Source organism: Peromyscus maniculatus, chromosome 14, assembly GCF_049852395.1.
Source record: "Peromyscus maniculatus bairdii isolate BWxNUB_F1_BW_parent chromosome 14, HU_Pman_BW_mat_3.1, whole genome shotgun sequence".
NCBI lineage: Eukaryota > Metazoa > Chordata > Mammalia > Rodentia > Cricetidae > Peromyscus > Peromyscus maniculatus.
The window spans coordinates 73,255,428-73,268,056 of record NC_134865.1 but is presented as its reverse complement, the minus strand read 5'-3'; the positions used below and the strand labels follow the sequence as shown (position 1 = coordinate 73,268,056).

The window sequence follows — 12,629 nt, the reverse complement described above, 5'->3', positions numbered from 1 at the left end:
TTCATTACGTGAGTGGGGGGTATTGCGTGTATGTACATGTACGTTAGTATTCTTGTGTGTGTGTGTGTGTGTGTGCAGGTGAGTGAGTATGTATATGTCTTTGTGTGTCTGCCATGCAGGTGAGTGTGTATGTGTGTGTGTGTGTGTGTGTGTGTGTGTTTGTATGTATGCAGGTGAGTATGTACATATGTGTATGTGTGTGGTTTTGTGTATGCACATGCAAGTGAGTATGCACATGTGTGCATGTATGTATGGGGGTCAGAGGTTAACTTGGGGTGCTTTCCTCAGTTGCTCTCTACTTTTTTTTTTATTTTACAATACTATTCAGTTCTACATAACAGCCACAGATTCCCTTGTTCTCCCCCTTCCTGCCCCCCTCCCCTTCCCCCCAGCCCACCCCCCATTCCCACCACCTCCAGATCAAGGCCTCCCCTGAGGATTGAGATCGACTTGATAGACTCAGTCCAGGCAGGTCCAGTCCCCTCCTCCCAGATTGAGCCAAGCGTCCCTGTATAAGTCCCAGGTTTCAAACAGCTATCTCATGCAACGAGCCCAGGACCTGGTACCACTGCCGCTCTCTACTTTTTGAGGCAGGGTCTCTTACTGAGCCTGGAGCTCACAAGGCTGGCTGGTAAACCCCAAGAATTCTCTGTTTCTGACTTGTCAGCTCTAGGTGTAACAGGCGCATACTGTCATGCCCAGCTTTTTACCTGGGTCCTGGGGATCTGAGCTCCGGCACTCATGCATGGTTTACTAACTGAACCATCTCCCCAGGGCCCCACACTCAGTTGCTGTTATCTGTTTGGGACAGGGTCTCTATGTAGCCCTGACTGTCCTGAAACTCAATATGTAGACCAGGCTGGCCTTAAACTTACAGAGCTCTACCTACCTCTGCCTCCCAAGTGCTGGGATCAAAGATGTATCCCGGCCCAGTTTTTCTGCTTTCCTTTTCTTTTTCTTTTCCTTTTTTTTTAAAGAGGATGCTCTTTCCGGGCTGGTAAATTCAAGAATCTAGGAGCCACTCATATGGTTCATTCCATGTGGATTGTAGGTAGGTAAGGAAGTCATTTGAACATCACACCATTTAACAGTTAGATGTGTTACATGTCCAAACCTCAATCTATGCTGTGTCAGAGAACAGACAGACGGGAATGAAACAGACATGATTACAAATGGAAGCCTGACCTTGGCTAATCCTAAACCTGAGTCTGGAGCACCATGGAAGCCTCTTTGTTTACAGAACTATATGTTAAAACGCAGTTGGCAAAACAATTCGGGAAAAGCATTCCATGGTTTGCCGAATTACCAGGAAATTCCAGGCATGCGCAGGACATCCCAACATCCTGCTCATGTTTGCGATGCTGGAGCCTCTGGCTTCAATCTCTAGCACCAGAAAAATAAACAGAATTAAAACAAACAAACACACACAGGTGAAGCCCAAAAGTGTGGTGGGAGAAGGATCCTGGGGCGGGGGGGTTGGAAGACCCGGTTCTGACAGCTTTGGTGTCTTCCATTTGGGGTAAATTAGCCCCTCTGCACATTAGTTTTTATTGCCAGTCCCTTGTATATACCACCCTCTCTTAACACTCTGAGACCTGGACACCTCTACTTAAACTTTCAACCAACCAGTGCCTGCCTGTGCTTAAAAAGGAAAGCAGGGGCTGGAGCGATGGCTCAGCGGTTAAGAACACTTGCTGCTTTTACAGAGGACTAAGTTTGGGTCCCAGCACCCTATCAGGCTGCTCACTAGTGTCTGTAACTCCAGCTTCAGGGACCTGATACCTTCTTTTGGACTCCAGGGGTACCAGGCACACACAGGGGAAAGAAGGGAGAGAGAGGAAGAGAGAGAGAGAGAGAGAGAGAGAGAGAGAGAGAGAGAGAGAGAGAGAGAGAGAGAGAGAATGAGTGGGACTTACTCCTTGCTGAGGGCCACATCTACTGGTACCTGCTATACCTTTGCGGAGGGCCCTATGTGCTGGTGCCTGCTGATCGGCACTATCTGTTAAACATTGATACATCTTTGTCCCACTTTACAGCAGAAAGCTGAAGCTCAATGAACTTAAAGAACTATCTTAGGGTCTCACAGAGAAGAAATAGTGAACAAGACAAAGCCAAGTTGGTCTGACTTGGAAAGCCTGTGAGTTCATAGGTCACTGTACTTAGGAAGCACTTGGGTGAGTGAATGGTCAAGTGAGTGGATAGGTAACTCCGGAAAAGAATCCATAAAGCTTCATATGGAGGGTGTTGAAAAAGTCTTAGTAAATGGATAACTACAGTATGTTCCTGTTTGGGAGATCTCTCTATGAATGAATTGACAATTCACCCCAAAAGACTAATTTAAAAAAAATAATAATAGAATTCTAACATCCAATATGGTGTTTTTGGAAAATGGGAAGAATAAATACCTATAGACAATTCTCTGGATTCTTTTAAACAGATCAATACTCAGGAACAAAAAGTAGTCAGCAGCATACCATTTTAAAAGGTTTTAAAAAGATTTATTTTGTGTGTATGAGCATTTTGCCTGAATGTTCGTGTACTGCATGCATGCCTGGTACCTGTGGAGGCCAGAAGAGGGCGCTGGATCTCCTGGAGCTGGAGACCATTGTAAGCCACCTCCTGGGTGCTGGGAACTGAATTTGGGTCTTCTGCAAGAGCAATGATAGCAGCTTGTTCTGCATGACAGTAAATAAAGCAGGCCTGTCACAGGAACCGGCAAACTAACAGCTGTTTCTTAGAGACATAGCTGAGCCATCTTGGAGGAGGGAGAGCTCCAGATCCAACAGGCCTGTGGCTGCAGTCTGTGCTCAGTATCTGTGAGCCCTCATTGCTCAGGTGCACACCTTCTATCTTCCCTCCCTCCCTCCCTCCCTCCCTCCCTCCCTCCCTCCCTCCCTCCCTCCCTCCTTCCCTGCCTCCCTCCTTCTTCTGGGGTGGTACCCAGGACCTCGAGCAGCTAGGCCAGCATTCTACCATTGTTCTACATTCCTACCCAATGGTTTGTTTCTTCATCTGTAAAATAAAGCTCCACTTTTAAGCAGTTAAGCAGTGGAGACCTGAGAAGAGGGAGCGGAGACTAACTAGACAGTGACAGACACTCAGTAAACCCCCTTTCCACACTCACTCCCAGAAGGGCATTTTGATGGAATTCATTTTCAATGGAGGGTGAGGTAATGGTTTACATTAATAGTGATCTGTACTATGAAATGTATAACTGAGTATCCCCAAACCTGCCATGCCACTTTAAAAAAAAAAAAAAGTTACTCATCTGTCTTATAGCCTCAGCATGGTGAACAAATTGGACTGAAACAGGGCACGAAGGACCCTTCCGCAGATGCCGAGCTCTTCTGCTTAGGCCACAGTTTTATATCTAGGATGACATTTGATTCTAATGGTGGGAGGTGGGAAGGTATGGGGGTCCCTACTTTGCAAGTGAAAAAGAAAAACACCAAGTTAAGGAAGTGATCTAAGAGGCCATCAAGGGTCACCAAGCTGTTCACATCAAAGGATCTCATTTCCTTGTCTCTGCCGCTGTCTATTTCTGCCCTGTCTGTCTGTCTCTCTCTCTCTTTTCCCTCCCTTCTTCATTCTCTTCCCCTCCCCTCCCTCCCTCTTTCCCTCCCCACCCTCTCTATCTCTCCCTGTCTCCTCTGGAGGGCAGGAAGTTGTATTTGAAACTAGCTTTCACTCTGTAATCCAAGATGGCCAGGAACTCCCGATGTAGCCCAGGCTTGGCTCCAACTTCCAGTGGTCCTCCTGCTCAGTCTTCTACTGCTGGGGTTGAGGGTGTGAGCTGCTACACCCACATCCTCTTTTGATTGTTAAAAATAGATTTGGGTGACCAGGAAGTGCCGGAGCTAATGTGCTTTGATGTTATCAGATGCTTGACAGAATCTCTCACAGTCTGTGGACCAGATGACCAGTTTTTGGAAGTGCAATGCTTGTGAGGTAGAAGGAGTGGCCTGGCATGGACTGAAGAGGAGAGGCAGGATTGTGGAGACTGGCACACACAGGGAAGCTGGGATGGCACTTGAACAACCTGACATCGAGGTGAGGATGTGGTGGTACTTGGAATTGCACCAGCAGCAGCAGCTCCAAGCCATGGAAAAAGAGAAGGGGCCAGTGACAGAGAACTCCACTCCGGAAACTGCCCTTCCAACAGCTTCATGGGGAGCTGTAGTTGTTTTCCCCTGCCCCTTCTATCTCTCTTTAGGGGCTCACTACCCAGCTCCCAAACAAATACACAGAGATAGAGACTTCTTCTTACTTATGGATGCCGAGCCTTAGCTTGGCTTATTTCTCACCAGCTTTTCTTAACTTAAATTATCCCATCTACCTTTTGTCTCTGGACTTTTACCTTTCTATATTCTATATACTTTTCTTTCCTTCTTACTCCGTTGGCTGGGTGGCTGGCCCCTGGTGTCCTCCTCTCTTCTCCTATTTATTCTTTCTGCCTGGAAGCCCTGCCCATTTTTCTCTCCTGCCTAGCTATTGGCCGTTCAGCTCTTTATTAGCCCAATCAGGTATTTTAGACAGGTAGAGTAATACAGCTTCACAGAGTTAAACAAATGCAACATAAAGGAATGCAATGCGTCTTTGCATCGTTAAACAAGTATGCCACAACATAAACGAATGTAACACATCTTCAACTAATATTCCACAACAGGGAACTGACCATGTCAAAGGTGACTTACCTTGTGGAGATGTATGGCTGTCACAGGTGGGGGTCACACTTAGTACTTTTGATAACAAAATTTGCAAAGAAAAAGAGTTTGAATAACAGATTAAAATGTAATAAGGACACATATGTAGAACACTCCAAAGTTAAGAATAGCGGATGGAGGAGGCTGTCAGTGCAGCACAGCTGGTCTTCATTGGTGCAGTTTTAGTAGGGACCAGGTGGTGGATGCAGCCTGGGGAGAAGATAGACAAGGTTGCCTCTGCATCATGTGATACTTGTTGACTAGCTGAAAGAACCCAGGATGTGGGCTGGGGATGTAGCTCAGTGATAGAGCTCCTACCTAGCATGATCAAGCACCCATTTGTACACTGGGGAGAAAGTGGAACACCTTGCCTTTGTTAATACCCATGGGAGGCCTGCCCTTTTCTGAACGGAAACAGAGGAGGAGTGGATTGGGGGGTGGTGCGGGGGTTTGAAATAAAGGAAAGAGAATGGGAGGAGAGGAGTGCTGTGGGATGGTCTGTATGTCAAATTACTCTGATTGGTCAATAAATAAAACACTGATTGGCCAGTGGCTAGGCAGGAAGTATAGGCAACTTACTTTTTATGGTTTTGGTCTCATTGACTCTTTCCTTCCACAATCATGCTTTTACAAAGTTTTAGATTATATTTATTTGTTTACTTTTATTTTTTAAAGTTTTATTGTATGTGTATGGTTGTTTTTGCCTGTGTATATCTGGGCACAACATGCACACAGTGCCCCTGGTGGTTAGAAGAGGGCATCAGATCCCCTGGAACTGAAGTTATTGGTGTTTTTGAGCCATCATGTGGTGTGGGTACTGGGAATTGAACCCAGGTCCTTTGCAAGACAGCCAGTGCTCTTAACTGCTGAGTCATCTCTTCATCCACTACAATCATATTTTTTTTTATTAATCTACTAGATTGATCTATGCAACTGTCAACATTCTACTATTTAAAATATAAAAGATATTGGAAATCCTTCAATATTTGTGTATAGGGAGCCTCTTAAGCATGTTAAAAAATGTTGCAGCACAATTTCATGAAGCCTGAGTCTGCATCTTGGTCAGAAGTTACCATCAGGAGCACCTGAGAGGCTTCCTTGTACTTCCACCCAGTCGTTGCCTGGCTTTGGATTTTCCGTAGATGGAGCTGGCCAGTGTGCACGCTTTGGCGTCTGCCTATTTTTGTTAGATTGCTCTCATTTATTTTCCAATCCTGAAAGTCTCTTTATTTAGCTCCCCTGGTGCCATATTGGTGGACCTTAAGGTTGTTTATAATCCTAGCTATTAGAACAATAGGAAGGATGCACAGCCTTGTGAATGAGATGTACCTAAAAGTGGTTTATTCTTAGACGTTACACACACACACGGGGGAGGGCGTGGGGGGGGGATAGATCAGGCCAGTTGGATGCTGAGCTTCTACAGCATTAATGTCCAGCTGCTCTTGTTTAGCCTAATGAGGTTTTAGAGTAGGATTCCATTTCCTTAAAACAGTGAGTGTTCTTCAAAAAGACTAAATAAAGACGTGGACTTCGGAGGTTCGCTGGCGTCTCTGATAGCTGTGTGGCAATGGAGAGGTCACCCAACCTCTCTTATCCCCATCTCGAAGAAAACAGAGCTAGTTCCTACTGCACGGAACTGGAGTAAGGAGAAGGGACCTCTGGAGTAAGGAGAAGGGACCTCTGGAGTGAGCTTTCTGAACTGTGGGTCGGGGGCAGCCGAGGGGCCCCAAAGAAGATGCAGACTAGGAAGGATTGCTGCGCAGCCATCTGGTCGCATCTTTTGGAGAGTAGTGTCTTGGGCACTTTTACACTTGAAAGAGCGGGTTCCAGTGCTAGAAAACAAAAAGGGGGGAAGGTAGAAGAAGAAGAGTAGAGGCTGGGAGAAGAGTAGAGAAGAGGAAAGGGCTTCCGGGGCGCATGTATAGCTCAACATTCTTATTTACTTTGAAGGCCAGAGACACTAATGAAAGCGAGAAAAAGCCAAGGAGAACCAGGTGAGGGCCGCCAAGGAGAAACGTTCTGATCTCCTACGGCCTCCCTTCTCCTGCCCCATATGTCCCAGCCCTTGGTAGTGAGTTCAAGTCCGTACTGCTACAGGGCCTGATGACACTCCCCCTCGCGCTCCTGCTCCGCCCAGGGGAGGCCGGGCGCCCCCCAGTACCGCGCTCTGTCGGGCTCCCCTCCCAGCGCCGCCGAGCAAGCACTTGGCCCTGGCAGACGCCCCAAGATTGTTGTGAGGAGTCTAGCCAGTTGGTGAGCGCTGTAATCTGAACCAGCTGTGTCCAGACCGAGGCCCCATTTGCATTGTTTAACATACTTAGAAAATGAAGTGTTCATTTTTAACATTCCTCCTCCAATTGGTTTAATGCTGAATTACTGAAGGGGGTTAAGCGAAACCAGGTGCCGGCGGCGAGGGCTCTGCAGTGGCTCCCAGCACCCGGCACTGCCCCAGCCCTCCGCGCAGCCCGCTCGGCCCCTCCGGAACCAAGCCGCCCCGCTCCCGCTGCAGAGCCTGTCTTGCTCGCGTCGCCTCTCCACCCGCGCATCTTGGACATGCCAGCATTCAAAAGGTAGGTCCGGAGGCTCCAGGGTCTGTCTCTCTCCAGGCTCGGGAAACCTAACTCCAGACCTGATGGGTGGAAAATGGCTATGGCTGAGATTCCGCCCGTGTCAGAGCACTGGAAAAGAGTTTAGCTAGTGATGCAATGACACTGTTAATTACAAAAAGCTGCGCCCGCTCAAGGTTCCATCTCGAAGCCTTCGTTTGGGAGTGGGGATTTTTCTAACAGTGTCAGGAGCCAGCATCTCGAGAGAGGGCTGCAGACAACCTCTCTTGTGTCATTCTTCTTTTTTTTTTTTGGAAAGAGCAGCAACTTTTTGCGCACTTTACAAAACATCACACTACATATTTTTTAAATTTGGGAAACCGCTGGCTACGGCACCAGCAATCGCTTTGCTGCGAAGGCTGCGAGAGAAGCAGAGGGAGTCTCAGAACACTCCTGGCTGCGTTTGCTCTATGTGTGCGATTCACAGAGGGCATGGGACCCAGAAGTTTGGAGCCAATGAACAGCGGACACTGCAGACAGAGACGAATGTAAGCAAATGTTTTGCTGTTCTTTGCGGAAATTGCAATTCCAGTCAAGTAATCCTTGAGCCTTGAGGAACTTTAAGGATGACATCTGTTCTGCCTTTCTCCAGCGTCTCTTGAAAACGTAGCTGCCCTGCACAGAACTACACACTTTTTCTGTGTGTGTTTGCATGTGGGAGGGGTGCATGCATGCTATTACAAACTGAGCCGTATTATGGTAAGCCATAGTAATATAGTCATTCTGCATCCCAGGCCAGCAATGTCTGTCAATGACAGACAGTTTGGAGAGTTGGAGGGTCTGTCTTCATTCACTTTCTTTTTTGGGAGGAGGGGCTCGTGGGGGAGGGGGACGGCAGACCCAGATTCAAAAGAAAAGCTTTGAGACACAGATTCCCCTCTCTGGTATTAATTATGCTTCATTTTTGGAGTTCTTTTTAGGGCTTTCATGACAAGGTACAGCTATTCTTGATGCGAGAGCAGCAGAGCTGGGTACTATTTCCTTCTGGAAAGCCTCTCCATTAGCCTGGAGCTTATTTGGCCCCCAGGACCCAACCATGGCTCTTCCAGGAGGCTGGACTTGGGGCTGGCTGGCCCTGGGCTGGCTCTAGCCAAAAGGAATGGGGAGTCGGGTAGGGGAGAAGCTGGTAGGATTAGCATGCCTTTTCCAGTCGCTCTTGAACTCCACTGCATACAGTCAAGCTGTTCCGTCTCCAACATAAACGAGACAGGATTTTATAACCACCTGAAAGGAAACTTGATGTGAAGAAACAGGAAAACATTGAAATTCATAATATACAGACTGGAAAATAAATTTGTTATTGTTCTCTCTCATTCCTTCCAGATATAAAGTCTGGCTCTTGCAAATATCAAAAAGCCCTGGATTTGGCTCTGTACTTTATAAGGTCAGAGCTGTCTCCAGTGTTGGAGAACCTGGCTCACATAGGCGATTAGATGAAACGGAAAACTTGTCTCCTCAGGATTGGATCTGGGACTACATGAAGGAAGTGGGCTTGCATCTTCCAGTATATCAGGCTCAATTTTATCTGGGTGTCTCTTTAGTTCTCTACATACCTACTGCTGTTTCTCCTGAGCCATGTGACAGGGATGTCAATGAGCTAGTAATCTCCTAAACACTCATTCTGAGAAGGCAGGGGGGCAATAGAGCCATGGTGTAGCGTGGCAGTAACAAGCCTCAGACTCCAACCAGGTCAACCAGGTCCCCAAGTTCAAAGCCATGCTGAGAAACATTCAAGATCATCTTCTCTAGGACACCTCTTCTGACTTTCCTCCTTTTCTCTCAGCCTGACTCTCAGCACCCATTGGGTTTTTCTGGCGTTCTCATCAAAGCGAGACTTCAGCCAGCTCAGGTGGATGGCATCTGGGCCACAGCTCTGGAGCTCTTCTGCCCAGTATCTACACTCAAGCAATAGTTGTCCATAAATGCTAACAAACTGAACAACACTAGTAACCGACTAGACCCCTGCATCTGCACACCTTTTGTATTGAGCTGCATACATTCACTTGGCTATGTGATGACTCCATGACTTTTTATCCTGCAAAACAGGTCTCATACCCTCCCCTGTGCCGTGGTGCACATCTGTAACCCCGGCATCTGGGAGGTAGAGGCAGGAGAATCAGGAGTTCAGAGCCAGCTTTGGCTGCATAGCCAGTTGGAGGCTAGCCTGGGCTACATATGAGACCCTGTCTTAGAAAGAAAAAAAAAGACAGGGCTGCATAGCCAGTTGGAGGCTAGCCTGGGCTACATATGAGACCCTGTCTTAGAAAGAAAAAAAAAAAAAGAAAGAAAAGAAAAAGCTGGTTGTAGTGGCTTGTGGCTTGTAATCCCAGCATTCAGGAAGCTGAGGAACAACTGTCACAAATTGACATCCTGGGCCATATTGTGAGTTGTGGGTCAGCCTGGGCTACAGAGTAAGACCTTGTTTCAAAAACAAAACAGCACCCCAAGCCACAAAACAAACAGAAGAAAGAAGGGGAGAAAATGAAAGAAATAATGCACCTATAAACACTCATGGCCCTGGGAGCTACCATTTTGCTTTCTATTTCAGAGTCTAACAACTCTGGGTCCGTGATACAAGTTGAATTCTACACTGTTTTGTGTGAGTCACTTATTCCACAGTGTGATGTCCTCATGGTTCATCCCTCTTGTTGCACCTTTTCTTCATTTTATTTTAATTACATTTATTTATTTATTTATTTATTTATTATTTATTTATGGGGGGCATATTGTTATGGTGCATGTGTGGAGGTCAAAGGATAACTTTTAAGACTTGGTTCTCTCCTTCTGCTATGTGGGTCCTGGTCATCAGGTCATCATGTTTGACAACAAGCTCCCTTGCCTGCTGAGCCACCATTTGGCTTTTCGCACTGTTTGTTTATTTATTTATTTATTTATTTATTTATTTATTTATTTATTTATTTATTTTTTAGATAGGCTCTCATTATATTGCTCAGGCTAGCCTTGAACTCCTAGGCTTCAGTGACCTTCCCACTTTGGCCTTCTGGAGCAGCTAGGACTACAGGCACATAGTAATGTACCCAGCTTTCCATATTGTGTCATGTCCCACTTAGTTTAAGTCTGCATAATACTTGCTCATGCATGTGTGCATGCGTGTGTGTGTGTGTGTGTGTGTGTGTGGTGTGCATGCGTGCATGTGCACATTTTGTTTAGTCATTCCTGTGTGGACGTTTGCATTGTATCTACCTTTTGGTTATTGTACAAAATACTGCTGTGAACATGAGTGTACATGTATCTGTCTGGTCCTGGACTCAATTTTCTGGGGAACATGCTCTGGGCCTGCTGGATCACCAGTTTTACATTCCCATCAGCAATGCACAAGAGCTGTGATCTGTCCACATCCTCCTGGACTGGCTGTTTTCTGTTCTGTAATTTTTTTAAGATTAAAAACATTGTTTTATGTGTATGAGTGTTTGATTGCTCTGGGTGCAAGTGAGAGGCCCTGCTTCAGTGTGTAAGGTAAAGAGTGTTTGAGGAGGGCACTGGTTGCCAGCCTCTGGCCTTCATCTGAACACACACACATGTGCATATGCACTTACACATATGCACCCACACATGTCAACACACACACAAACACACACACACACACACACACACACTATGAGCACAGTGCACAAACAGCCATCTTAATGGGTGTGAGTGACTAGACTTTGAATAGACTTTGAAGTTTTAAAGCATACTGGTGACTACAGTTTTACCAGACAAAAGCTTGGCCACAGTAAAGAACCAAATTACCCACAGGCAAAGATGTTTACTGGCTTGTGGGTGGCCATGTTGGCTGCGCCATGGTGTCATGGCATTTCCTGCTGTTTCCCACTGCCTTTCTTCTGGGGATTGCATGGGTTTCTCGGTCTTTTACTCCCTGGGGTGGCAGTTCTCATGAACTACATGCTAGGCTGGACTCTGGGTTCTTGGGCCCCTCAAACCTGGGTATTCACATGTGCGGACTGAGGGCTCCAAGTTCTAGTTCAGCGATTTCCTTTGAACACAAAGCACCTCACATTCTAGCTTTTGTGGTTTGAGGACACGGTGGCTCTTGGCTCTGTGGTCATGTCTACATAATGTTTAACCCAGGCAGATTCCATGCAGAATGATGAAAGGCCAAGACAACTGGTTGATGCTACAGCTGTGGGCCTCTGTTTTTTCTTCCTAAGTAGTGAACGCTTGTATTCAAGCACGTGACCTAACTCACTATCCTAACACATAAAGCAAGTGTAAGAGGCTGGTTCTTGTGGTGTGATTAGGGGTCTGGAGGCCCCCTTGGGCTCTGCTGAGTGTGCCCTCTCCATTTGCAAGCACATGGTAAAGCCACCATCTAAATGCCTGGGCAGCAGGAGATCCAGGCTTCCTAGACATAAGCATCCCTTGGCACTCACTCTTAGTTTCTTGCCTCCCACAGGATACTCACGGTTGCCATCTTGGCACTCTGGCTTCCACACCCTGGGAATGCACAGGTAAGGTTTCAAGTTGTCCAGAAGCATGTCACCAAGCTAGGGTGAGGGAGTCCAGGCATGTGTTTTAGAATCCCAGGATTACAGGAATGAGAGGCACTCTGCAGGTCACTCAATACCCTCCATAATATTCACAGATCATATCCTCAGCACTAGGAGGCTGAGGTTGGGTCAGGGTGATGTAGGCTCCAAGTGGCAAAGCCAGAATTGGATCTCAGTATCCTGGATCCAACACCAATAGTGTTTAAATGAGATCTTGCCACCTCATTTGTGCCCCTCAGGGAGACTCACTTGAACTTAAATATTAGTTCAATGTGGTGTTTTTTTTTTAGGGTGCTCCTAGGATGCCCAAAAAGGGTCCTCAGGGGTAGGTCAGTGTGTGTCTCCACCCACACAACACCTAGTGAAAGAAATGGGGAGGAAGTGGAGTTTACCCAAACATCCCAATGTAAGTGTGCAGGATTGGGTAATTCAGCTGCCTGGAGTGAGGGACATCCCTTCTGAAAGGAGTATGAAAGGGGCAATAAGGTTGGGTTCAAGGTGAGGGTCTGAGAGAATTTGCAGCATCTCATTTGGAAAGCTACAGGGAAGGCTGGACCAGGCATGATAGTCCTAAGCAATGTGGGAGGGTTCCTCTGGATCAGCAGTTCTCAACCTGTGGGTCGAAACCTCGTTTGGAGGGGATGTTGAAAGATCTTTCCACAGGGGTCACCCAAGACCACGGGAAAACACAGATATTTACATTAAGATTCATAACAGTATCAAAATTACAGTTATGAAGGAGCAACAAAAATAATTTTTACGGTTGGGGGTCACCACAACATGAGGAACTGTATTAAAGGGTCACAGCG

General features: G+C 46.7%; 1 protein-coding gene across 2 annotated transcripts in view; it reads left to right on the top strand.

Moving 5' to 3' along the window:
• The first annotated feature begins 6,674 nt into the window (after window positions 1-6,674).
• The window catches only part of Fbln5 (fibulin 5), a 73,548-nt gene continuing 67,593 nt past the window's right edge, over window positions 6,675-12,629 (top strand). Inside the window, exons 1-2 of one of the 2 annotated variants that reach the window (XM_016009195.3) lie at window positions 6,675-7,273; window positions 11,727-11,781. In XM_016009195.3, coding sequence (XP_015864681.1) covers window positions 7,257-7,273; window positions 11,727-11,781 — 72 coding nt within the window. In that variant the 5' untranslated portion in view covers window positions 6,675-7,256. Of the gene's footprint in view, window positions 7,274-7,507; window positions 7,798-11,726; window positions 11,782-12,629 lie in introns of those variants that run through there. The other variant, XM_006990880.4, reaches the window with a different exon arrangement.